The sequence below is a fragment of the Hyalella azteca genome, unplaced genomic scaffold, assembly GCF_000764305.2.
Source record: "Hyalella azteca isolate HAZT.00-mixed unplaced genomic scaffold, Hazt_2.0.2 contig10021, whole genome shotgun sequence".
NCBI classification, from domain to species: domain Eukaryota; kingdom Metazoa; phylum Arthropoda; class Malacostraca; order Amphipoda; family Hyalellidae; genus Hyalella; species Hyalella azteca.
In genome coordinates, this window is record NW_025940074.1 from 31,167 (window position 1) to 58,935 (window position 27,769).

Here is a 27,769-nt window from a genome sequence, read left to right on the forward strand (position 1 = left end):
TTTGGCACAAGTTCCACTCATGAAGCCAAGGAAGGGTACAATAAAATCTGTGATCTCTTTTAAAAACAACAGGATTAAGGAAAAGATAAACCATGTACGGAATATTCATGTATTTATAGTGAATAATGGCTTAAAACAGTTCAAATAGAAATACATATACATTATTTTATACAATGAAAACTGAAAGAGAGGATACGTAGTTCCGCTCGCGGGAACACAAAACTCGATATTTGGCAGAAGCAATCAATACCTTGGCGACAGGACGACTGGTAATTGAACAGGACAGCAATGCACATCTCAGGTGCTAAGGCCTCGTACAGAGAGCCTAATGCGAGATCATACATCCATAAGTGGATCATTATCTTGTTGTACAAGCACATGTTCGTACGATCATATAGCTCAAGATCTTAATTACTATTGAAAATACGGCCCAATGAGTCTTGTTAAGGCAACAGCTAGCCACTATCTTGTATTCACGCTAGTACTAGAGGGCGCAACGACTCACGGTTATTGCAGGTCAAATTCTAGAGCTTTTACCGCCTATTTGTAAACGTGGAAAGGATCTAAGTCTGCCTACAACTGCTTCGACGTCGCCCGGCAAGCCTCACAAGGGGACTCAAAATAAGCTTATTAGGAATCTATAATAGCGATGAACGCATGATCATACTAAAATAAATAATGTTTTCAAATCCATTTTCAAGAAATGATTTTATTTAAAGAGCTTGAGTTGAGCTGCACGAAACAAACGCCAATCAGGACTCATAAATATCGGATAATAACAAAGCTTGAGAAAGAGGAAAGATGAAGAAGGAAGGCACAACCATTAAAACATGCATTTGTGAATAGAATAGAAAAATAAGCCTATAGTAAAGTAGGAAGGAACACGCGGTTGCCCACGAGCTCAGTAAGCCTAGAGAGCGGGCAACATCAGTTAACCAGCGAGAACACATTCAATGGACCGATAATACTCAATTACCTATCAATAATAATAATAACAACAGAACTTGTCACTCAAATATCTTCTAAGTTGTTCGCTCAATAAAAAAGTAACATAATAAGTACATAGCACGGACTCTCCGCAAGCTCGTGACCGTCACTTCTACCTAATCAAGAGCCTCGTCAGTCGGACAAAGGAGGCGTTGAATAAGCTACGCCTATAAGTTCAAAATTACAAAATTAACACAATTGAAAAATACTTCCGCCAACAAATATTCAGATCCAGGAAAGATTACGTCACCCTCAAAACTTCCAAATAGACGTATTGAACCGCATCCATTTTAACAATAAGCATAACAAAAATTGCGCCAATCGCCACAGTCCGTTATTGCAAACAAAAATATACAAAACATAGGTTTTCATTCGCCAGTCAAATACGACTGGGCAACACCGCTGCTAAGTTAAATATAAATGAAAACTTCGTTCAAATTTGTACAGGGGTACGAGGGGATAAAAGGACGGTTGCTGTGCATACTTGAAACAACGATCGGGATGATATTTAGTAATAAGAAAATGCTTGTGTTAACACAAGCCAAAACTTCCGGGCACATCATAATTCAAATAAAATCGATGAACGCCTAGATCAGATTATATCAGAGACTACAAGCTTTTTGGTGGGTAAATTTAATACCTTAAAAACTGCAATTCTTATTCCTTTCAGGTATTATTTAACGTAGAGAAGTATTCAAATCAAGGCTTTAAGATGCTAAAGAATGGTTGACATGGATAGTAGTCAAAAATAGAAAGTGGGATGGTGAGACTATGATGCAAATACTAAGATAATATGATTTGTAGTAACAATAAAACAGATCGGCATGCCCAGGACACAAAAGCCGAACAATCCTAAGCACTGAAAGAGAGCTGATCAAAAACAAGACATATAACTGGACTAAGAACAAACAAGAGTCAAGAGATAATGGTATATATACAGAACGATGAACGTAACAACAACAAGGCATCGTTAACTAGAAGAACAGATCGTTACAATAGAGTGGCAGGCCCTGACATAGGGCAGCAGTCGAGCACCAGCGCAAGCATTGTCAAGGAATAATGCTCAGGACTAACCACACTATTTCTATGTCCTCGACATCCTAGCAAATTCTAGTTACTTCAATTTTAAAATTTTAAATCATTTAATTAAAGCATAAATCATGCATGAATGGAGCAAAATTGGCTGAAAAGCAAAATCACGAGTAAAAGAATAGGTTCGTAAACAACAACGGAAATTGTGGGGAATAAAGTCGAGTTAATTGTACAACATTTGTCTTGAAATCGTCAAACTTTCTGTTTTAAGGAAGACAGCCGTCGCCAGAACCTGGCAAAGGTTGAGTCAGGAACGCGTCAGATGTTCATGGAAACATGAGTACTTATAATAAAAATTACGCAAGCATTGGGCGCGAGGACTGCAGTTCAGTCCGCCTGAAGGGCACCAGCTTGGAACCAAACAGTAATTTGCATCGAGAATTGTGACAATGAAACATGCTTGCTGGGATTTAAACGAAGTACTGAACAGAAATGAACGACTGATGCAAGAGCGTATCCTATAAACGCGTTGCAAAGAGAATGAAATGGATGGTGCTGGCATGTTGCATGTTGCAACATGCTTCCGTTGTGTACAAAGAACATGCATTTTATGGCTAAAATTATTACTATATAACTATTGCACGACGGCACTGCGGGTATGGCAGGGTACATGTACATCCATCAACTAGGGGATCCAATCCAGATCATGAATTTTCGAAGACAATTTAGCACCAGAAAAACTCGCATATTATTGATAGATATCAAACTTAGCATTCACAATAAAATAATCTGTTGATAAACTTATAAACCGCCCGTAGAACATATGAGCGTTCTTGAGTTCACATCTTCAGAAACAATGATTTTTCTGCAACCAAACTCTTCGAGAGAAATTCTAAAGCCACCGAAGATAGAATGGTTGTACTGAACACAAGAAGCATCCACTCAAGAGAAAGCCAAGTCTCATGGGATAATGATCAAGAGGAGGCATATGTCTACAACGATCAGACATAACTTGTCATCGCACAACAGCAACGGCAAGGAGCAGACGACACTACTTGTCCAAGCGGTGTCAAGAAACCTTGACGTGCATGTACGCCGACATATCATTTCAGGCAAAGCTTATTCAAGAGCGCCTCTAAGATTAAAGAAGCCGTAATCTATACTTCAACCTGTCGACCTCTTGTCAATGAGAGGTGCTGTTTTCATACAGCGAGTTACACGAATAGAAAGATCCAACGTGAGGCATGAGAAGGCATCGTCATGGCTGATGTAATGTTTAGAGTTTGTGCCAAGAAACCAGGTTTTAGAAACCTCGTGAAAATATACTTTCATTTTTCACAAATCTCCTTTTTAGTTTACTTCTTTCGATAATTGTCATAAATTTAAAAGTAGCGAAAAATTATTTTTTGTTCTAATATATAAATATAAAGATTTGAACGAGGCTGGCATAATAAAATAGCACTTTCTTTCTCAACGAGGGTTCGTATTTACACAGGATTAGACAGCGTCGTCCAAAGACCTTCACGTTACGGCCTACACGCGCCCTAATACCGCCTCCACGTCACAACATAATATCATGTCAACAGTATTTATCCTGAGCCGATAATTGTCAGTTCATAACTGGATTCAAACATGCCGAGCGTCGTGAACATGTCATCCTAATAGACATTCACTTGCAAATGACATAATAGCGTACAAGACAAGCTCTATCATTAGAATTTTCTTCTACTTTCGCATCGTTGTCAATCGACTCCGAGGCAGCGAGAATATGTTTGCAGAACAATTAAATAAACGGCGTCAGATACCAATACTACAGCTGGCTGATTAGAAGCTCTTAAGACAATATTGAAGAACGCAAAGTTCAAGTTTAGTTACAATAAATTCGAGGTAAAATTTGCCCGTACAATATCTTTAAAAATTCGAAATTTTCTCAAAACGCACATATCCTGTACAAAGTATACAGTAACACTTCTGCAGTATCACTTTCCCCAGTAAGGCTTTGGTCGGAAATACCGTCGTCACTAACGCCGTAAAAAATCATAGAATTATACGCTAAGTCAAATTCAAGCCTTTAATCGAACAATGCACTCCAGTAAAAAAAAACAATTGACATCTGAACGAGATAAAATACAACAGTGAGGAGCACTATTCGCATCACGGACGCGGAAACACGCATGAAAGTGGAAGGAGTCGATTGCAACGTTGAGCTATGACGAAAATATTTGTTAAGTTGCTATTGCTTGAACCTTGCCTTAATGTTCGCAGCGAGTAACGGCAAATTTTTCAGAAACAGAGCAGTTATCAGGAAATATAAGAAGGGCGTCTTGTTAGAAGTTTTCCTTACAAATATGCTCACTAATTCAAACGAATCGTGTTGGAGAGAGAAGGAAGCGCGACGCTCTGCATTACTTGGCTCTTCTAAGGCTACGTTTGTACTACAAAAAAGGTGCAGTATACGAAAAAATGACAATACTCATGACTGAAACCCTTGCTTGACGATACGGTGGGGAAATGATTGTGCTAGCTACGTGGGAAATGATTGTGCTCCGTGTGGACTAAGCTTAAGTTTCACATTAACTGTAAACTTAAGACTGTAAATTGATGGAGAGCGTGGGTCTGAATTGCTCTCGGACGATGTTGTGGCTGGCAACCTAGAATCTTGAGGCTAATCGGCGCATAGTAAGAATTATCCGAAGAATTAAATGGAACTTCCGATATCAGGTAAAGAAATGCTTGACCAAGTCCGACGCTGGAGATGTACCGCATTTAGTTTGGGTTATGCGTGCAAGTTATCTAAAAATCGTTCCTAACATTTTACAGGCTTCATTTCCTGAAATTGAAGTAATATCTATCTAAAAGAAGGCCAAGTCATTCCTACGAAAGAGACGCCGACGCCGTACCACAATTTAGAACGAACACCACACACTTCCGATATTTTCCTCGTCTCCAGAAATACAATTGCACATTTTAAAATGTCACATTGAAGTACATACATACAATCTGGGGAGGTACTACTATGTTTTACTAATAGTAGAGGCCTCTGTTAGCACGAGATCTTGGCTATAAAAAACTACGACTGAGCACCACTTAACAATGCCAATTAAGGATAAAACATACCGTAGGTACATACCGACATTGCACAATGGAACGCCGAATCCAAGCCAAGGCTCGGGACCGGCAATTAATTATTCAGTAAGAAGCATTTAAGCTTCTCCTGGAAACACAGATCTCCTCCTGTCAACGGCAACGCGTTTATAATTGCGAGCGCACGTCTCGCAGTCGCTTAGCAAGTGTTTGAGCGCTCAAGTGTTTAGAGAGACACAACCAAGTTGTTCGAACCATGACCCGAACTTTAGACGGAGATCAGGGTTCAGTAACAAACATTTTTAGGCTGATTACAATGCAAGGTCGAAGCTACGGATGTTGTTGCTTGTTGTTGCTGCTGATGCTGCTGCTGTTGTTGCTGTTGATGCAGTTGTTGTTGTTGCTGTTGATGCTGTTGTTGTGGTGTTTGAAGTATTTGCACACCACTACTATTAATGTGTTGAAGTTGAACATTACTCGGCACACTGGTCTGAACAGTGTTTTGTATATTATTATTGTTATTAGTATTGTAAAGAGCGTGGTAGCCGCTGGAAGAAACTGTAACCGTAGCAGGGCCGGTAAGGTGCAACAGCTGCTGCTGCGAAGTAGCTGTAGTAGACGTAACATTGACGGAACTGTTTACGTTAGAGTGCAGGGAGTTACTGCAACTGTTGTTATTACTATTGGCGTTGGAAAAAATTATCGTGTTGGAGTGGTGATTAGCACCATTTGAGTGGGAGTTGTTATGCAGGGAGTTGTGGGCGTTAGGACTATTAGGGCCAGGAGTGCTGGCCGCTGATAGAGGACCAGGGGTGTTAGGCACACCGGGTGTGTTTTGGCGCATCTTCTGGCGCACCTCGCGTATCTTGAGCTTCAAACAGTTCTTGGTTGGGAAGAGCTCCGCGTACTTGCTTTGGAACTCCGCCACCACATGGTCTGGAAAACGTCGTGAGACACTCAAATCATGACAATGTTACAGAAAAAGCAAGAAATAGAATAGCAACAGTTAAGGGGAAACAACAATACCATTGTAAACATCGAATATTGAACAGCTTGGATTTGAGATAAAAAAATAAAACTTTGACTGCAGAATGTGCAGCTTAACATTATAGAATATTCACGAATACAAAAACGTAATTAAAGCAAATTAGCAGAATAAGCAAGCAACAAAGACTCACTGTTAGGGAACCATCCATGTTCACTGAAGAGCTGCATCACAAGGGCACGCCGCTGGTCGAGGATATGCCTGAGGCTGGAGTGCCCTCCACCCCCTCCGCTCGCCGCGGCCACGGTCTTCTCGGACGCGTGCCCTGGGGTCTTGGGTGTCCGGGGTGACCTGGTGCAGACCAGGGGCGAGTCGTCCCCAACCCCACCAGCGCTGCCTAAAATTGCCGAGACGCTGGCGCCGGATTGAGTTGAGTCCGCACCTCCGCCGTCACCTGTGCAATGATCGTAATTTACCGCACGCACAAATCTCGGAAGTTCATTTTTCAGGCAGGAACAGTATTAATGCTAATAATTTTGAATCGCCAAAGCCGTGTCACAAAGATTGCTGGTTATAACTCAAACCAATGTGTTATAACCAGCACATAACCACCAACAAAAATCCAATGCACCAATGGCAATAGGCATCCAAAAAAACACCGATGCAACTGCTAATAAAAAAGCATTCCAATAAATTTGCAAAGTACTATATTTATACCGAAAAAAGAAATAACCAAAGCGCCTTCATAACAAAAAACGTAGAGTAAACTACAAAATTATCTTACCCTCACTCCGGAAACTTGTTCAGCGGCATTATTATTGATTTCTACACCGCAGATTAATCCTCATCAGAGAGAAGTATCAATTTCAAATGAAGACAAGCAACTCAATTAGAACAAAGGTATAAATCGTGTACATGGGGAATTATCAATGGTGGTGCCTTGCCTTTGAAAGATTCAGGGTTGAAGTCGGGAGGGAAGAACTTGGAGCCCTGCAGGGATGACGACAAAGGAGGCTGCGACCCTGTCGTCACTTCGTCACCTCCATCACCTCCTGCACGCCAAACAAAATGCAAGTCACATTATTGCTCAACTTTTATCCTAACGTCTTCCTATCATGGAAACTTCTGATTGCGTTTAAACATAATTTATCATACTCGAATTCAATAGTCATACTTGATAATGTTCCATATTTTCAGCAATTCTATCACATCAATCGCAGTATGTTCCATCAAAATGACCGAGCAAACGTCTAATGCATTTGCCCACCGTTAAGTCTGCTCCTGTTCCTGAAGGTGCATTTAGGCGACGAGGGCAGCGGCGTCATGGGCGTGTTGCCAGGGCCTCCCAGCATCTCGGGGTTGTACTCTGGAAGCTTCGTAAACTTCTCGTTGAAGTTCATCTCTTCAAGAACCCTGCACATTTATTATCAGGATAATAACAATATTGATGAAAGTAATAAAATAGGCGTTGAGATACTGTTCATGTTCTGATTGGGAACAGGAACTCAATCAAATATCAAGGAAATGTTAATGATACTCAAAAAATTTTGAAATGATGCAAAAGCCAACAGTACTGCAGGACGTACATTTGCGCTCACTGATTCCATTAGCCTGGTTATAATCACCTCGTCAATATCAGGCTTTAATTTGAACGATCATTCCAAATCATCTTAATTGAGAATTTCATACAAATTCGAAGGAATATCTCACTTATCCATGCCATCTTCTATGTTCTTCTTGAAGAAACTCTTCTTGCCGCCTGGTGAAGGTGGCACAGCAGAAGGCTGCGCCGCGTCGCCCTCGTCCTGCTGCTGCTCGTGGTGCTGCTGGTCGTCCTCAGTCGCCGTGCCTGTGGTCATCACAAGACGCTTGTTAACACGTGTAATGCATGACTATATACATGACACTCTAATGATAATATGATCAGTCTCAACTGAAAAAGTAATGCATGCAATATATACATGACACTCTAATGATAATGTGATCCGTCTCAACTGAAAAAGTAGGAATTGGAAGAAAACGACTGCTTCAAAATTAGAAACGCGAATCTTCAATGCAGAAAAGAATGAGCTTGTATAAGATTTATACATATAATATCATTTCATTACTTTTGCTATGGAACAATTTAATTGCAATGCAAATGATGCGCTCATTTGAAACATGAAGCAACAATACTAAACTAAAATAAGTAATAACGATAAGCAAGCTAGGGACGAATGCAAAGCAAAGAGAGATTAAAGATCAATAGTAGACTAAATTAGGAATATTATGGAAAGAATTGGAGTAATAATAGCAACATTAGGTATCATTGAAGTCTAGCTTGGTATGATGTGTACAGCAAGCCAGAGACGGACAGATGATCAGAAGTATGTAATGAAGGCAATGTAGCTACAGGGCCAGGAGACTGCCATACACTACACCAGGTAACACAATGTTGCTGTATGATGCTGGAGCACAGAACAAAGGCTGTGACTACATAGAAATTCAACAATAAAAGAGCAAGTGATTCATTCAATGTTTTACAAGAGCGGAATTAAATTTGCAGCTGTGATCCAGAGCTCTGCACGTTACTATGCAAAGAATAGAGTTTCGGATCTACATTTAACTGGGAGACTTCACACAAGTCTACAATTGAACATTTCTCGGACAAACTTCCACGTGCTAAGTGCTAACTAAGTTACTTCAACACTACTATTAAAGGCGATCTAGGCAAGCCTTACGACCACTAGGAAATACTAGTAGATATCACTGTCCAGTCACCAGCACCACCGACTCGCATAACAATTCCTGGATCGTCAAGTCAAAGTACAGTTAAAGTATAGCTACGAATAAAGGTCTTACATGTGTAATCAATAACTAATGAAACATCCTTTCGTCTTCAGTAGAATGAGAGTAAAATTTAATCGAGCTAAATGTGGTCAAGATATTCTGTTTCGTTTCATTTACAAAGCGGAATTTTCAAGAAGCGATCAGCAGTAACTGCATGAAGACACAAACATAAGGTTAGAGCACACGACCTAAGACAGATAATAACCTGATGCATTAAACACAGCCACCCCTATAGATGCGACTTGAAGAAATCTTTGGAAATGATCTAAGTTTCGACCAGAATCTAGAAGTCAAGACGAAGGAAATCTACGTAAATTTTAAACTACGAATGCAACTTACTCACGATACTCGATGTACTGTCTCATGGTATGGTTTTTTTTCGGCATGGTACTGTAAAGTACTGCAACTAACGAGCGTGAACAGCATGGACAGGTCCTGAACCGACAAGTTCTGCATAATATTTAGAGGTGAACAAAAGTTCCTGACTGGTACTGAACATAAAGTCTGAGCTTAGCACTGAGCTGCTGAAGCCACTTTCTCTTAATTTACAACTGCACTCGAGGAGACCTGGTCGTGTTTAATCGAATAAAGATGTCTCGAAACGACAGCAAATTAATCACTTTTATAACGACACGGTTTTTCAGGCTGTATAATAGGCAACAAGATAAGGGATAACAAAACAAACTAATAAAAGAAAATAATTCATAATTGCTTCCATTCCTTTAACATGAAAAAGAAGATGATACAAATCAACAAAAAGGTTTTAAAATGTCAAGGTGTAAATTCACATGAACTCTTCCTCTTCCACAAACGAGAAGTCCGCAGCCACAATTGAGGAAAAAAGCCACAGTCCTATTAACGGCGCAGGCAGGTATCTTCCGACAAAAATGTTTAACAAATGTGCCAATATTCGATACACCTAAATGAGACTTTGCAAATACGTTGATTATATCGTAGTTCGCACTTACCAGCAACTAAACTCAATACCAGCAAGGGAGCGTCTGACCTATTCAAGGCAGAATGACGGCTTAAGCTGATATGTCTTAAAAAAAACTTTGCCGTGTTCTCACAACAGCGGTGCCAACTGTCAATCATAAAAATGTTACTTAGTAGCCAACCTACACGTCCGTGAAATCTATTAAAAAGTACGCAAATGGAGCGCTAATGAAAATATTAGGAAATGAACCACACACGCGTAGAGGTTGATCGTATTGCACGTTACTCGCAGCTTACTTGTACCTACAAACCACCACATCGCCTATCACAGATCACCGACAAGTGTCTTTATAAACAGCAATTATTCCCGTGAGTTAAGCGCCTGCTACATATAATACAATAACACTGACGGGGCCACTACAAGCGTAAGGTTAGCTAGGCGTGAGGTGCTGGTGACCTGAGACAGCATGTAAGATGCCACTAAACGTCGTGTATCTAGGCTCTAGAGCAACGGCAGGCACAGAGTGAGTACATTGTGATAGCTGATTGGCTGGCACTTCATGGCTCAGCTCCCGGTCTTCTTCATGATGATCAGGATGATGATGATGATGGTGATGAGAGGTGAAGGTGGGGCTGTGCTCTTCATCATCTGATGCGAAATTATTGGGCAACATCACACACAACATTCCCCGTCATTGACTTATAAGTAAAAACCAATGATAATTTGTTAGTTTAATTCTCGATTTTCTAACGAAGCAATTTTATAGATAGGTTAGCATTATTTCTGAATGACTGACAACGATATGACTCCATTCAATAATTGAAGCAAGGAAAGTGATTTCAACAGAATACAAACAATAACCAGACAGAAGTTACATTTTCGTGCAGGAGTAATTGAGGCTCCAAAAACATATTGTTAAGAAATAAGTTAAAACCAAACAGCCATTGAGATCGTAGTGAAGATAGAAGTAGAGAGCACGAGTACACCTCCTGAGCTCGAAAAATTCTAATGGGCATCCGAGAATGGCTAGTGAACATTTAACGGGGAGGAGCGATCGTATTATTTAGAATATTATGTTGAAACTATGAACTTTTATTACAGAAAGCTGTCACAGTTATCTTTAAGCAAAGATATAACTAATAGTCTTAGTGCTCATGGGCGAGCGCACTCGACATATGACCTATGGAAGCACAAATGAATGTTTCCGGTATGACATAACCGACGTTAATTTTGATCAACCGGACCGTCAATTCTGTTCAATTCTTCTCTGATAGATTAAAAAGATTTCAGAATTGACTCACTTATGCGCTTGAAAGAAATGAACACCTCGACACCAAGAGGAAAATAATTTTAGTTAGACAACGTCATGAGAAACAACGAATATTTGTTCAAGACGAGAGGGTGTACTCACCGGTAGACGAATTGCGCTTCTGTCGGGGCGCTTTGCCAAGCTGAGCTGGAGTTGGGGCCAGAATAAACTTGGGTTTTTCGTCGACAGGGCCATCATCAGGCCCATCAGGCGGCAAGTCTTGCGTGCCATCAGCATCAGAGGATAATTCCATGGTCGAGCCAACAGAAACTGGCAGACGCGTCGCTCCTGCACCTCTCTGCACATGTTGAGCAAGAGCGACCGGCACAGACGTGGGCACCTGCTTCTTCGTGTCCGCTTGGTATTGCTGGACCAGAGGCTTGGGCGGCTGTACAGTGTGCACAATTTGATGACGTACTCCCTTCGACATCTGAGCGGAGAGATTGTGAAGATGCATTGCCTGTTGTTGTGAGACAACTTGAGTGTGGAAATATTGAGCTTGGGAAGTTTTGACCACTTGTCCGCCGCTTGACACCGCCACGGACGTCGGAGTTAAGGTGCTGGCATCTGCAGATATATAAAGGTAGAATTAACTGTACGATCCTGGTTGGTCTGTTGCATGATCTAATTCTCTGACGGAACTGATATTCTGCAACAGTCGAGAAAGGCAATACTTAAAAGCATCATTCAGCGCCCGATAATCTATTTTTTAAAGAGGCACGATCTGTGGATATGAGGCTGCCTGTCGAGCACATCTAACTTGGTCTAACAGAGGGTCTTTAAAAAATCGATAACTAGTTTGTAGCAGGGAGATGTAATAAAGAGGCAACTAAGAGACTAAACACAAGTAAAAACTAACCAGAAGTAGGATACGATTTGTTCAAATCGTGCAGAAAAGGCTGATATTTCAAGGAATTATTCATGAAGATAGCGGTTCTCACTGACATGACAGCCATCCAAAAAGTATGAAAAAAAAGAGTAAAGTAGTTCCTAACCCAGTGGCTTAAGACGCGCAGCAGCAGCGTTGTTCTGCGCCTGCACGACGTGGTGCACGAGATGCTGCTGGTTCTGTGACACCGCAGGAGCAGGCAAGCCACGGAGGTGTTGCTGCTGGTGGGTCAGAGGAGTCCCTGAGAGCACCACGAGGCTGGCCGGGTGCTGCTTGCTGTTGATTTTGATGACCCCTGCAGTGGCCGGCAAGTCAACACCTGATGAAGTGAGCACGCGAACTTGCTGTCCCCCTCCTCCAGCACCCATGGCTGCCGTCTGAAGCACAAGCTTGCCGTCTAGCGTCACAGATGGCACCAGGTACTGGACCTGCGTGGCACCTGATACTTTGGCACTGGCACCACCTGCACTCTTGAGGACGACGTTTGTTGCGCCGCCAGGGTTACCAGGACTTAGGACAGAAACGTGCTGTGCTGGCGACATGAGGAAGGTAGTAGCCGTAGTGGCAGAAGAAGCCATCACCGTCACGGTGCCTTTAGCAGACTCCACGAGGGCCGTAGAAACCTGCGCACCACTTCCCACCACGAGGGTGCCTCCAGGAGTGCCCAGCTGCTCGGGCAGGACGGCAGTGAACGGCTTGAAGTGGCTGCTCGTGACGCTGCCGGGCGAACTCAGGAGCTTGTGATGCACAACGCCGCCTTGCTTTACGCCCCCACCAACGCCCTCATCCAGGCGGGACTTGGGCGACGCCGGCATCGTTCTACGAGCAACAGAAAACCAATTAACCCCAAAGCAAGAAACAATTGATCATGATGATTAAACTTTATTTTTTTCCAAATAAGAATACGCTGACATACCGGTAGTTCTTTTCCAAAAGGCATGCAATGGTTACTGTTCATCATTATTTATGTAAGGATGTTCTTATAACCTGAAGGCGCTGATAGTGGACTGAAGCGAGTGGGAGGGAGTGGGAGGCCGCTGCTGCAGGACTCCGCCAATGAGTGTGGAGTTTTGAGGGCATGAAGGGGTGGAGGGCTGAGATCCTGCCCCTGCAGGAGGCTGCTGCCCTCTCAGCTGTTCAGCCCCCAGCTGGATAGACCCACTCATGCCGTACAGCGTAACTACGTCCTCAGCCGACGTTCTGTGCAGTGCCGATTGCAGATTCATTTTGATTATAATACGTATATTTGCTTGCGTTTGTGGGGTTAACATATTACGGAAATACGTATAAAAATTCCATGGTTGAAACATAGGGAATATAAGTTTAAATTTGAGTTTTTGTCTAACCGAGTAGCACTTTACCAACTATCTAATAGAAGCACCTGTAACGGACAATACGCATTCATCAATTCACATACAAAACAGCAGTATTGCTGCTCTTATATTTATAAAATCATTAATGACTATTCTGCTTTACTTAATGTTAGCCAGCAACCATTCGATTACTTTGGATGAGGCCGCACGATCTCTCTGTCTCACCACACTAGAAATTGTCATGGAATAGGAGCGTTTGTGTATAAACACAATGATACCTTGACGACTTTTGTGCCTTGACCTAACTGGGCATCAAGACCAACAATGAATAATCCTAACTACAATCAACACAACTCATTAAAAATAAGGAAAATTTATGAATTTAAACACCAACACAAGTAAAATGATAATACGCAATAAGAGCACTAGGGGTAACTGACCGGCCTTTAATTGGCTTAGGTTTGTAGGTGATGTCTGCAGTGGCAGTTGCCGGGGCAGGAACGGCCGCCACTTGTTGACCAACTGAAGCGGTATATCCTGCAGCGGTGGTGGTAACAGTAGCGCTACCGAAGTAACTCTGCTGGGGTACAGATCCCGTGTTGGTGTTGATTTGCACTGAAGTGGGCAACGAGGTCGCCAAGCTCGTTTTATTCAGGAATGAAGTTTGTGCCTCCCTTGCATCCTGGGACGCGATCAACTGGTGCTTAAATGTGAGGGAAGTTGAGTTTGGTGCAGAGTTTGGTATGGAGTAATATTGTGATATTGTTTCCTCGGACGCAGTCTTTGGAGTCGTGTAATAGTGAGTGAGCGTCTCGCCTGAAGCAGCTGATGAGGGAGGACAGCGCAGTCGTTCGCTCACCTCCGTGTCACTCTGCGTTTCCGAGTCCGTGTCTACGCGCTCACCGCAGGCGAGGTCCACATCACTGTCAGCTGCTGCAAGCAACCAAATCAGAAAATAATCTTACATGTAAAGCTGCCATCAGAAACTCATAAATAGCATCAAAATTGGATGGAAGTTCAGGTGCCTTCCAAAATTTTTCCAGGAAATCCACTTCACAGCTTAGAATAGAACCAAGTCAAAATTATGAAAAAGCAGTTTCTTGCATTTCAATCTTTCGTAGAAACGCCTAATTAATTAAGGAGTGGTAATTATTATTATTATAACCGAATTTGGATTTGGATATTCTGTGCTTAAATTTGCGTAATTGCGATTGATTACGCCCCATGATCGCCACAACCACACAAATGAAATTGACAAAACAAGATAACAACACTTTAGACACAAATTGTACTAGAGTAAAAAAAATGTGCGACCAATTTGCCGTGATTATATACGTTGGTCCAATTAAAAATTCATATTGCACCTACTTTCATCGCAGGAAGTATTTTCTGGATGAATTTCAACTGTCTAGTTTTTAGAATTTTCTATATGAGCAATCCGTACCGGCAGGTTTTGACTGAAGAGCCGACGCTTCTTCACAAATGACCATGGAGGAGTCGTCATCAGATATTTCAGAGCCACGCCTGCAGCTTCCGTACTGAGGACAAAAGACAAGATCCATTCATCATCCACGGTTGATGAATGAACTGTGAGCCAATTAACTTTAACTGAGCTGTGAGCCAATTACCTTTCACAATAATTTTCATCACCAATACTCAAGTCAATGAATATAACACAGCACTACCGAATAATTAAATCAAGTCTCGGAGGTAACCTGAGGCGTGATCTTCTGTAGAGCAGATGAAGTGATGCTGAGGGACCCATCCATGCCCAGAGCAGCAGAAGTGGCGGGGGTGCAGTCGGAGGGAGTGGACACCGTGGGGGCAGAGTTGGGCCCGCCAGGAGTGGGGGGAAGACTGGGCAGCCCATCACTGTTGGGCCCCCCGGGAGTGAGGGGCATGCCTGATGGGTCACCCTTGAGAGAGCTCGTTGAAGACTTGCGACGGTCTTTGCTGCACCATTTCCAGTCGGGATGCGCTTTGTAGTGATGCTCCTTAATCTGCGCATGGTTGTAAAAATATTTCTATTTTCAATTTGAAACGAACAATAAAATTTTCCTTTAAAATAACTTGACTTTTTTCCATATGATGATTCAGATACAATTTGACAAGCAAGGAATATAGCTGAAGATTAATACCAGGCTAGGAAAAGAAACTTGTAGGAGAATATAAAGTTGAAATAAAAGTAACTTACCTCCGTAGCGAGACTTTGGTACTTCTGCTTTTCTTCTGGCTTGAGATCGTACCACCACTCGCCAAGAATTTTGCTCACGGTGCGATTGTCTTGGTTAGGGTATCGGTGATGCACCAGCGGCCGGTGGCGTTTACTGAAGATCATGAATGCGTTCATGGGACGACGGATGTGGTCGACGACTTTGCCCTGCAACAAATACCAAGTTTGTAGCAAGCCGCTCCGGTTATACTGTACTAAGTCACGGAAATTATTTGAAGACCATAGTTGCTGATTTAAAACTGCATGATTAAGTCTGAAACAAAATTGGTTTTGAGCTTACAATAAAAGGGGACTTATTAAAACCAAGAGTATAAAAAGGCAAACTATCAGCCAGTAAGGCAAGTAGTAAGGATTTGAGTTGATAAGCTGCATTTTCAGTGTTGCAAGGTCCCAGTGACCATATTACGGGGCTGAGCTTTTAAAAAGAGTAAATCATAATTAAATTCAGAATAACAATTCATGCATAAAATTCCTAGAATATAATCGTAAAATGAGATTCAATGAAGACTTGAGTTGAGTTAAGCCGGAGAAAATCAGTTGAACAATCGAGTCGAGTTGCCGCAGTTTGGGTCGTCCAATTAAGGAATAGACATTCCAGCCAACAATGTTGAAAGAATAATTTTTTGTCTTAATTTCATTTTGTTTCAGAGTTAGACTTGAATTTAGTGTGAATCAGCGGCGGGATTCTCCTAATACGTAGCCGCAATGAGAAACAAATTTTACCTGAAAGATTGCAGTAAACGTAACTTGAACTGTGTGGAATTATTGTGTTAACCAAACATCATTTTTCAATCCTATTTGTGGCCTCTAATAATGTGAACATGCATACCTACAATGGATGACTAAAAATCAAGCTAAAACACGCATATCAATGGTGATGAAAACTAACAATAAATGGGTTACCTTCCTCGGACTTTTTGGTTCCTCCTTTGGAAAGACGCCACTGAGTGACTGTGAGCGGCGCTTTTGTCCTTCAGAACCAACAGACGCAGAGTCAGAGTCTGTCAAGAAGACATCATCGTCGGCATCGGCCCCGACGTCAACGCCTTCCCTTGAAGGCGACACGCCTTCTGCATACACGCCACCCGGTGTAGCTGCATCAGTATTCGCATTCATAACTCCTAATGAATTGAGAGCCAAAATAGTATTGCCTCCGCCGTCACTAAAGTCATTTTGCTTCACGACGCTGCCGTTTAGGATTGGTGTTTCTCCGTTAATGTGAGAAGGGGAGTCCTCAATTTCTGACTTAGGAACGATGTGGTTAGCGGACACGTGCGAGGTGATAAGAGGCACCAGCTGGTTCCATTGATAAACTGGTCGTTCATCCCCCACCTCCAGGGCTGACTTGCTCTCTGCCCACTTGGGACCATCCTGCTCCACCTTCACCTCCTCTGCTTTAGATAAATCTACATCGTTGTCCTGACTTATGTCATGAAATTTAGAATAAATCGGAGCAAAAGCACGGTTGTCAGATGACACCCGCATGTTATCGTCTCCATTTGTGATGGGAGTGGGAGTTCCAATCAAGCCAAACTCTTCTTTAGGAGCCCTGACTTCCATGTTCTCTGACACAGGGACAGTGGTGTATATGGAACAGTTATTGGCAACGCCGCTAGGCTGCTGTACGACGCTGAAGGCAGCCGTGCGGTCCCTCGTGGGCACGGCATTGGCTCGCAGCATCAGGCCTTCCTGCCCGCCTGCAATAGCAACAGTTGAGAAGCTGCCAGACTGACTAAAGGCACGGAACCCCGAGAGATCTTGCGGCTGCTGGGTATCTGAAGACGTGTTGACACAATTTTCCTCTTCTTCCGAATTCCTCAGTGCTTTTTGAAGGAGTCTAGGCTCGACCGTCGAGTTCTCACTTGCATTGAATGCTAAGGTCTGGCTTGTATGACTCAGGGATATGGTTGGATGAGTTGTGTGGCTAGAATGGTTGCTAGGTAAATTCTGCACTGGCACAAGCTCCTGATGTTGAAGCTGTATCTGTTGTTGTTGTTTTTGTGTCAAATGTGCCTGTTGATGAAGAGCTTGTTGACTGGCAGGCGAGTGGGAGTACGATGAATGGATGACAGTGTGGCCAGAGGAGCTACCATTGGCCGAGGTCACGGGAGAAGGCAGTTTGTCCACCGCTATCGGTCGCAGCAGCTCCGGCCTGGGCGAACCAATCATAGAAATTTACTCAGAAAAAGTCAAGAAAGAATGGATTTCAGTATTGAGAAAACAGAAAAATCTAGTAATTACTAATAAATATGTTACATCTGAAAGGTTCTAGGATCCGAAAGGTACAACAAATGTAATGTGACATTTTTCCTCTGGTTTGTGTCTGAAAACCGAGTAGGTAATTAAACTTTTGACTAGTCATGACATATTGTGTCACTTCAATTCAGGAAAAACTCTACCATAACTGTAATATCTTAGAGACTACAAGCGAGTGCGACACACCATTGGGCATGTTAGATGTTACTGTCCAAATTCCTAAACCATCAAATAAATAAGCAGGTCTGAGAATTTAGATTATGACCCTAATTGAGTAAAATTAAACAGTACGAGAAATCAGGTTCGATATTCTCGGCATGACTTACCGGTAAATAGTTTGTTTATTATGAAGAGTGACGGGAGTGGAGTGGCGCACAGTCCCAGCAGTGTGCTGAAGACTGCCTACAACCACAGAGGAGCCCGACACTCCGGGAGCCTCAGCCTCCTGGGTGAGCCAAAGCCGCCCAACGGGCGACTTAACACTGGCCCCTTGGATACCAGCATGCAGAGAGCCGCCGCCAACAGCGCCCGCAGTGCCGGGGTGGTTTATGGGAGTGAAAAAGTTTGCCTTTTGGCCCACAGTGATGGGCGACTGGAGAGTGGAAACGCCTGGACGTGGCGAGACCGTGTTCGGGGAGAAGCACCCTCCTGCGGGGGTGGTGGACCGGGAGGATGAGTGACCGAGGGACACTGCAATGAAACCAGGAGGTTAGTCGTGTCAGCGAGAGGTCTATTCTAGGTCCGACTTCCAATGCTTAGTGCAAGGGAATTTAGAATATTTGGGTTCCATGCACCCAATCACGTTTGAGGTTTCAGGATTTTTTTTCACTGGGCGATGCGAAGCCAAGATTTTCGGCCATTCACCTCTATGACAGGCCTCAAGTGTTTAAATTCATTAAGTCATTTATTTAGTATTAAGCACGTCAAGTTCAAAGAAGGATCTTGGATCTGCCCATTATCAAGGCAATCGGCACAGTTGGCCTAATTGAACTCAAATGAACTGATGAGAAATCAGCAGCTGGTAGTGTTGGCATTATCACGAACTCACGGCGGAGAGAACGAGTTCAGCAACTAAATATACAAACAAGCTGAATATCATCAGCGCAAAATATGTGATAAGGTTTTTGAGAGAAATAAATTTGAATTTATCCAGCACCCATAAATTTCATCAGTCTTAAATAATGTAGGGAAAAGGTCATCAGAAACTGGGCACGGTCAAAATAAGTGTTAGGAAAGACGTTAAGCAAAGAGATGGTAGGTTTGCAAAAAGAGTAAAATACAATTTAGTATTGATAATCAAGTAAATGAATGGCAAGAAATAAGCAAAGGATCTTCCTGCATATAGCTTCATAGCAGCATTTCAATAATATGATATGATCCCAATATGGTTTCTACTGTATTCTTATCGACTCGTTGAGTATCGGCGGTATATGGCTACAATGTGTAAGAAAAACTTCACCTTAACTTCAATGTAATTACTTTCTTTCAACAAATGGGCTAACGAGACATCAGAAGTCAATGAGGGCGCCGATACCCTGAATCTTTATGGGACTACCACGCCCTGACAGACCAGAATGGCAGGTCTACAGGGGTACAGTAGATGGTCTACAGGAGTACAGGGGCTGGTGTACAGGGATACAGTGGCTGGTCTACAGGGATACAGCGGCTGGTCTACAGGGATACAGTGGGTGGTCTACAGGGATACAGTGGCAATACTATTAATACTATTGCAATAGCAATTTTTCCTAACGCTCAACCTAACTCACAATCAAGATAACATTAAAAAGAATCAACTGGAAAGCATCCAACTATTCACGAAAGAAGGATATTTCACAGCTGAACTCACTGAGCATATTAGCAGCTTCAGTCTCATCCTGAGAGCGCAGGGCGGTAGCGGAGAAATGCGGAGACGTATCACAGGAGTCTCTGGAGGCGTCCCAGTTGGCATCAGAACTCGGAGTATCTTTCCTGTAGCAGCAATAGCAACCGTCATAATAAATCCAGGGCCTTATGGTGAGCTAACTTGATACCTTATGCAAATAAAATCTTCGAGTGAATAAGGAGGCCTACAAACACATGGAGGGAGGCCGACATCGCGGCACAACCGTCATCGACTTGACCAACGACTAATATGAAACAAAAAGGGAGTTTAAAGCCAACCAAAAATTTATAGTACAATCAGTTATTAAGTTATTTTAAGTGTTAGCACAGAAAATTTGTTCAAATAGTCAAATGGAATGACCAAAATTGCTGTATGGCAATCCTCGCACAGCAATGTATTACCCGACATGCCCAGCAGAGTAATAAATTTTTCCTATAAGGGTCAATCAAGACAATGTCAAGGCTAGCCTGGTGTTTCCCGGGTTAGATACTTCCTGTCATTTTAGAATTTCGTTGTCCCAAATAAAAGCCAATTTTAATTCTCTAATATATTCTGATTAAAGGATTCGCACCCGAACAAACCCAACATATTTGCGGTACCAGGCTTCAAAAACACACACACGTAAACAAACTTTCACAAATATTGAAGAGACTTGCGATAGTTTGACTGTTTGCACGCGTGCTTGAAGCCTGACACTGAATATACGAGCACGTATCTACAATACCTACCGTGTCGGAATATGACCAAGGCTTGAAATTGTATTTTAATCAGTGCAATGAAGCGAAAAGAAAGAAGTAGGGCAAAGGGAGATTATAATAAAAATTTCAAATGTACGTTTTCATTTGGTTAATTAAATCTTTATTTAAAAATTCAAAATGAAAATTACCTTAAATTTTTTGAGCTAGTATTGGGATGAGTATTCTCAGCTGTACAGAGTTTGAATGGGTCTTGCTAGTGTTACAATTATTTTACTCTCAAAATTTGCAACGGGATTTGATAATCGTGAGTTATTTTACGTGAGGGTTTGGAGGGTTTGAGAATTAGATAAAAAAATTGAATTGTGATTTTCACATTGGTAGGTATAAATTTTAGTCCGGAAATGACATTTAAAATAAAGAGGTTGAATGGGAGTTCCGCACAAAATACGGGCTTGAATAGGCATTTATTCAATTAACCTTCTTCAGTTGCAATATTAAAAACCTATGGTCAAAATAAGTGTTGGAATAATAATCCCGAGCAAGGCCAAGTTAACAACTACCTAGCATTTTGTAGCAGGGCCAGGTTAACTCCTAGCAGTAATACTAGTAATGAAAAAATAGACCCTAACAAATGAGCTCGATAAATCAAAACCAAAAGTTTGAAAGTGTAACTTACCTCAACAAAATTCATGGATAAGAACCCAGAAAGCAAGAACTCCCAAGCCCCGGTAAAACTAAGAAGCATGCATGACGCTACAATAGATAATAATAACAAACCCAGCAAAGGACGCCGAAGAGCGCGTCTGCTTGCCATACATGGCGAGGTGGCGGGAGCAGTAGCCCTGGCGTTGGCTCTCCTTGTTGCAGCTCTCCTTGCCACACAAGCGCCGCCACTGCTTGCCGTTAAACTTCTTGCGCACGCCGTTGGGGGTGATAACCACTTCGCCCTTGCGATACAACGGGGTGCCTGTCCCAGACCTGTAATACAAGAATACTTAAGAACAAGCTCTTGCAATAAGCCTGCAAAAACATCAAATACAACATCATTAAAAGTTGGCTTCCAGAACAAGTGCCTACATAAACGGACATCAAATAGCGGCCTGCAAGTCGAGGGACTATTTGGTAACAAAATCTATCTTTTCCTTCTATATTGTTTTGATAATAAAATCTAAGAAGGAAATTTAATGAAGTCAACGAATTTTAAAATTTTTGTAATGCAAAGTATGCATCCAATCTTTCAACATGACCTATGCAAAAGGGATATAAATTTAGCAGGAAAATTTGAAAGGGGCTTTGTACAAAGCCGAATACGCCAGGTGAGAGGGGGCAGAGATAAGTGTAGAGGGAGGGACAGGTGATGACAAATGGAGGCCATGAGGGAGAGATGGCTGCAGGTAAGAACAGGAAGGTGCATGTATGAACTGGTGGGTACAGATAACAACTACCAGCCAAGTCGCGTGCATGGCAGGGATAGAGGGTGACAGGCACAGGACAGAGCGTGACAGCACTTGGGCGTGACAGGCACAGGATAGAGCGTGACAGCACCTGGGAGTGACACGCACAGGATAGAGCGTGACAGCACCTGGGAGTGACAGGCACAGGATAGAGCGTGACAGCACCTGGGAGTGACAGGCACAGGATAGAGCGTGACAGCACCTGGGAGTGACAGGGGTGAGCCTGGGAGTAGCGATGCCGCTGCTGCCGTGCTCGATGAGGCTGGAAGTCGAGCCCCGACTGTGCATGGAGTTGCGACACACGCCACTCTTGCTCCCACTGCTGCTTTCCAGGTAGCGCGCCCCTCCCCCACCAGCCCCTCCAAGTGCCCCAGGGGTCAGTGACAGCGACCGGTGTAGGTTGCCGAAGTGGTGTTGATCTAAACCAGGAAAATTATGTGGTTACAAGGTTGAATGATGGCAGTTGTAAATAATTGAATTTGGTTTCTAGAAGTCTATCAGGTTGAATTGGTCTCGTTTACTGGAGATTTACTGCATGTCATTAAATGCATGCAGTAAATTACAAGAAAGGACATTTGAATATCACTAGGATTTGATCGTCAGCATGATTTGTAAATAAGAACATACATTTCCCTTACAGAACCTAATGCAAAGTACTTGAATCAGGAAACTTCATTAAGCCCCAAAATCGTAACGTAACACACAAACAATTGTACTATTACCAAAGTATTATAAACATGAAGGGCCAAATAAAACGAGTTACAAGATCAATAAAAGCAGTTGTAAAATCTCACCAGAATCTGATGGGAAAGAAATGTCTTCCCGCTTGAGTTCGTCATCACTTTCATATTCGTCAGGCGGGCGTCGGACTGAAGAGGCGAGGGCAAGGTCAGCTGCGGACGGCGTCGCCGTGTTGCTGAGGTGGGCACTGCTGCTGCTGTGGTGCTGGGTGTTGCTGAGATGAGCACTACTGCTGCCACTGCTGTGGTGCTGTGTCAGGCTCGTGCGGTCACATGGTGAGTTATTGCTTGAGCTCACAAAGCCTGTGTCAGCTGAGTGCTGCTGCTGCTGGTCGCCATACTGAGCAGCAAGAGACTGCTTGTTATGTGCACCATTGGGATGAGGATATGCGCTGGACGAATGCGGCCGAGGGGTGAGAGGAGTTAAAGGGCTTGGGATGTGGGAATTGAGAGACTCCAAGTCCTCCCACCATGGTGGCTGGAGAAGACGCAGGTGTGGTCTCATGAGCTGCAGTTCCTGTTCACTGCCTCCATCATGGGAAGTGGCAATCCTCACCTGGTATAAAATGCTTCCCCCTGAATGTTTCCTCTCAATAATTTCCCCCTCAACAAAGATTTGTTGATCTTTGTCAAGACGTGCAACCACCCGCATGCCCTCCAGCAGCTGCTGCACACTAGGCACCGAGTCACTCACCACGTCACATTTTGCACTGCTGAACACGTTGGTGTAGACCAGCTCCTTGCCAGGGCTGTGGTCCAGCCGCACAACAATATCGCACACACTCTGAATGGCCGTGATCACTGCCGGGTAAAAGTGTCCTCCACTCTTGGCCAAAATCCTGTGGCCAACCCAGTCACTTAAATTGACAGGGGTTCGCCCAGTGGCTGAGCTATACGCAATCTCAGGAGTACCTGTTATTTTATTCCTCAGGCTTGAATTAGAACGTATAGGAGTCATTTCTGATGATGTCGTTTTGTACAGACCCGTACTTGAATACTGCCTTTTGTTGGTGCCAGTCCCAATAAAATTATTTTGAACGTTTGAGTCGGTGCAAAGAGAAGCAGTCACTCCAGCATTTGATGCTATCACCATCCCCCTCGAGACTGCTATGATTTGCTGCTGCTGCAGGAGTTGTGAAGTTTGCTGCGGCACCCTCACAATCTGGCCTTGTGCTCTAGAGGTGGGGTGAGCCAGAATGTTGGCTTGAACTTGAACAGGCTGGACAGGAATTGGCCGAGCAATGGATTGCTGAGCAGAAGCTAAATGTTGGTGAATATTTTGAGGCAGATGTGGCTGTTGATTTAATTGTACAGGGTGTTGCTGAACAAAGTGTTGTAATTGAACACTCTTCATCTGATCCTTGCTCTGATGCTGCAGTGTAAGCTGCAAGGGAGGAGATGTCGCCTGACTGCTTCTGTCGCTCCTGAGCTGCGAGTTAGCTTGCATCTGAGCTGGAGCTCTATTGGCCACAATGATGTGTTGGGAGCCAAGCTGGCTGGCTTGAGTGGGATGCACCTGGTATATTGTGCCAGTTTCTAACCCTCCAGGGGAATGAGCATCTGCAAGAGTGACGGTAGGACCGAGAAGCGTGCCAGACGATTGCCGCTGTAGGTGATAACTCATTGTAGTGCCTTCACCAGGAGATGAACTTGGAATGGAAGAAACTTGAGTGGAATGCACTGGCTTTTGAACGTAAGAATGTATTACATTGGAACCTGATTGTGTAATGATCATCTGTTTGCTTGGAATAGTTCCTTGCTGTAAACTCACTTGAACCGAATTGTCTTTGATAACTATAGGTTGATGCATGTGAGTTATGCGCTCACTTTCCAAATGCTGGCTAGCAGGTGGCTGGTTGATGAAATGTACAGTCTTGGTGTCACCAGTTTGTACCAGGGTCACAGCTCGGCATGGGGTTGCATTTTCAATGGCACTGATAGTTCGAGGGCGACTCACATATGAGCCATTGCTAGTGGCAATGCTTGACTGAATAGAAAGAGCAGCAGATGGCTGTTTGTTGACAGATACAAGAGAAAGAGGTTGGGTTTGTACATATGAAGCAATAGGTTGACTTCGTGAGTAAATACTAGTCTGTGCAGCAGATTGACTATTTCGCATATCAACAGGGAGAGAAACATGGGAATCTGATCCATTACTAGCAATGATTTTAGCATTCTGCATAAAGCAGATGCTGGCCGATGTTGGAGCCTTGATGGTAAGATCCTCTACTCCGCTGCTACTGCTGCGCACCACCATTGGGTTTCTGGATGGTGCAGAGAAGGATGAAGTGATGGGAGTAACACTGCCATGACTGCTAATACCATCACACAGGATGAGACCTGAGCCATCAGGGACCTGGCTAGCAGAGACAACTAATATTTTATTGGTGGGTTTATCTTCATTTTGCATGCCCTCCAGCTCAGCAGGATCAAACTTCCTCTTCTTTGGCAACTTGCAGGCACCATGATTGCCAGGTTTGTCCTCTTTGCCATAGCTGTTGTTGCCATTGTTGCTAGACATTCCCTTACAGCTGCCATTTACTTGCCACGTTGCAGAGCTGTCATCACTGCAGTTGTTGGTGGTGCTCTTATCAGAGTTACTAGCACCAGGAGCAGGGACACTAGTGGCAGTTGTAACTGTGGAGGTTGATACTGTTGCAACACTACCACCTTTTGTTTGACTCGTAACTGAGAGCGTTCCTGTACAAGACGAGCCAGTTGATGAACTGCCAGGAGTAGCAGTGCCAGAAATAAGTGAAGAAGTGGCAGTGCCACTATTCTGTTGATTCAATTTATTCCGTGCATGGGATTTTTTGGACTTGCTTCCACTGCGCATGTTGGGCTTTCTTTAGACAACTGCTACCCATGCTGGTCTGACAAGTTCATAGCTCACCACAAGACACTGAAAAATTACAAAAGTCATTAGTGATGAAACAAAACCAACAGTGTTTGGTATAAAAGAATAATAAATCCAATGAAAATAACACTTGTATTTGAAATAATAAATATGAAGTAAAACACATCTCATATCTTGAAATTTAAATCCAATTTTAAAATTCTTACGCACTGATTATTCATAAGCCTTCATGTCAAGTAATTTTTTACTAATAATCCAGAGAAATGAATTAAAATATTCAGTCTATTAGTAGAATTAATAAGAATTCAGTAGTGAAATGGATGCTACAGCAGCTGAAAATTAAATCTCAGTGGACAGAATAGGATGTGCTGCTATCATAAGACAATCAATTAATTCAAGTGGCAATCAATTTTTTTATTTCATAATTGCATCACATTAAATAAGCAAGAAATTTTGGTGTAGAACATATTAAAATGTACTCGTATTAAAATGTACTTGTATCATTATTAGAATGTGAAGAAATAGGTATACATACAATATCAAGATATTACTAGACTCCTGCGTTTGGCATTTTTTTTAATCCGAGACGAGACGAGACGAGACAACAGGCTCTGTCCCGGTTCGCAATAAAAACCGGGACAATTTTCAGCCCTCCGTAGGAATTCCGGGACGATACCGAGACGAGACGAGACATCCCGGTTAAAATAGGTACCTTAAAATTTCCCGGAATTTACAGCCATTTTAACGAGACATAACGAGACTAATCAATTATTGATGTGGTGTAAACTTTGGCTTACTGTCATACATTTATACAGAGCTGGGCAGCGCTACTTTGAAATGAAATGACACGATTTTAGATCTTCTGTGAACAAGGCACGAAAAGGAAAAGAATCGGCGACAGGCCACATCAGGCCTACACTTCAGCGCCGAGATCACCCACTATGTTATGTTAATTTATGTTAAATCTGCAATTAACTCAATTTAACTTGTAACTGTCTATGTCCCTATTAGCAATAAAGGGCAAACTTGTCATTCTTCAACCCATGTTTTTGAAATGATTCGTATCGTAATCGAAAAACTTGTTTAGTCTTAAATAATTAAGACAAATCTTGTCTCGTCTCGTTATGTCTCGTTTCAAATCTGTCTGTCTCGTCCCGGTTCATAATTTACCGGGACACAAGTTTTAAAGTCCGGGACAGAATTCTTGTCTCGGTTCATACCTTTATTCCGGGACAAATTTTACCCTCTGTCCCGTTATTTTTTTCCCGGAATTTTCTCGTCTCGTTTCGTCTGTCCCGGTTCATTTCGAGAAAATTATTTCGAGACGCAGGAGTCTAGATATTACCATCAAGTTTTCAATCAAGAGAACTTGAACTTAAATCACTATTTTTGTGGGATTGCACTTTCAAACAGTATCAGTTAATATATTGACAACATGAAATAACATTGTTTGTAGCTAGTCTAAATTTGAGTAAATTTCTGCATACGTTGCAGAACTTTTTTTTCCATATCAATTATTGGCCTTGGCCATATTGAAAATAAATGCAATCAGCACCATCCATCTGCCATGATTATACATTGGCTTCTTTCAGGCAACAAATTGGTATCATGGAGGCTCTAAATACACCAAAAAAACCTAGAAAAAAAGTAGAAAAAACCTAGCTAACCATCGAAGCTATTCCTGATACTCGGCTGTCTCATTCAAAGTAAAAATTTTACTCTGCATTAAATTTTAATATATGCTTCATGACTGGAATGAAATATTGAGTAGGTAGACCAAAAATTTCTGGCAAGAACATGAATTCTTGGGTTATTTTCAAATACTGCCATTGAAATGTATAATTTCAATTAATTTGCATTAAAAATTATTCAAAGGCAACAGCATGGGTGAATTATCTTACAAGCTCCATTATTTATGAATACCTAATCTATGGAACATGGAATTCTACTCATTGGAGAAAATATTATTGAAATAGAATAAGTGAATGGAAAATCCTGGCTCATAGAATCCAAAGAACAAATTTGAATGTTTTGGACAAGTCATTTTCTCTTGTTATAACACAAAGCCTAGTTAGTGTAGGACGGTTACATTCTTACATTGAAATGGCAGGAATACATAGTATCAGCTAATGACATACCAGATACTGCACTATTGCAACACAATGTTTCACCTGCAACACATCAGATACAACACTTTCTTCTGGACTGTCAACGTCATGCACGGCCAAGACAAAAAAAAATACAAAAAAATGTAGGTTACATTAATGTACAATTTACACTCTGT

The 27,769-nt window shown here is 42.5% G+C and overlaps 1 protein-coding gene across 3 annotated transcripts in view; it reads right to left on the reverse strand.

Moving 5' to 3' along the window:
- Nucleotides 1–95: 95 nt before the first annotated feature.
- LOC108674309 overlaps nt 96–27,769 on the reverse strand; it is a 32,874-nt gene continuing 5,200 nt past the window's right edge. The window contains exons 2-20 of one of the 3 annotated variants that reach the window (XM_047882253.1): nt 22,683–25,530; nt 22,091–22,307; nt 21,212–21,412; nt 19,701–19,822; nt 18,181–18,544; nt 16,502–17,750; nt 15,560–15,745; nt 15,081–15,365; nt 14,810–14,903; nt 13,806–14,295; nt 13,040–13,252; nt 12,159–12,871; nt 11,266–11,730; nt 10,386–10,502; nt 7,799–7,937; nt 7,356–7,501; nt 7,033–7,140; nt 6,282–6,542; nt 96–6,039 (exon numbers count right to left, since the gene is read on the reverse strand). In XM_047882253.1, coding sequence (XP_047738209.1) covers nt 5,390–6,039; nt 6,282–6,542; nt 7,033–7,140; nt 7,356–7,501; nt 7,799–7,937; nt 10,386–10,502; nt 11,266–11,730; nt 12,159–12,871; nt 13,040–13,252; nt 13,806–14,295; nt 14,810–14,903; nt 15,081–15,365; nt 15,560–15,745; nt 16,502–17,750; nt 18,181–18,544; nt 19,701–19,822; nt 21,212–21,412; nt 22,091–22,307; nt 22,683–25,464 — 8,802 coding nt within the window. In that variant the 5' untranslated portion in view covers nt 25,465–25,530 and the 3' untranslated portion in view covers nt 96–5,389. Of the gene's footprint in view, nt 6,040–6,281; nt 6,543–7,032; nt 7,141–7,355; nt 7,502–7,798; nt 7,938–10,385; nt 10,503–11,265; nt 11,731–12,158; nt 12,872–13,039; nt 13,253–13,805; nt 14,299–14,809; nt 14,904–15,080; nt 15,366–15,559; nt 15,746–16,501; nt 17,751–18,180; nt 18,545–19,700; nt 19,823–21,211; nt 21,413–22,090; nt 22,308–22,682; nt 25,531–27,769 lie in introns of all 3 variants that reach the window. The other 2 variants (XM_018162251.2, XM_047882255.1) reach the window with 2 other exon arrangements.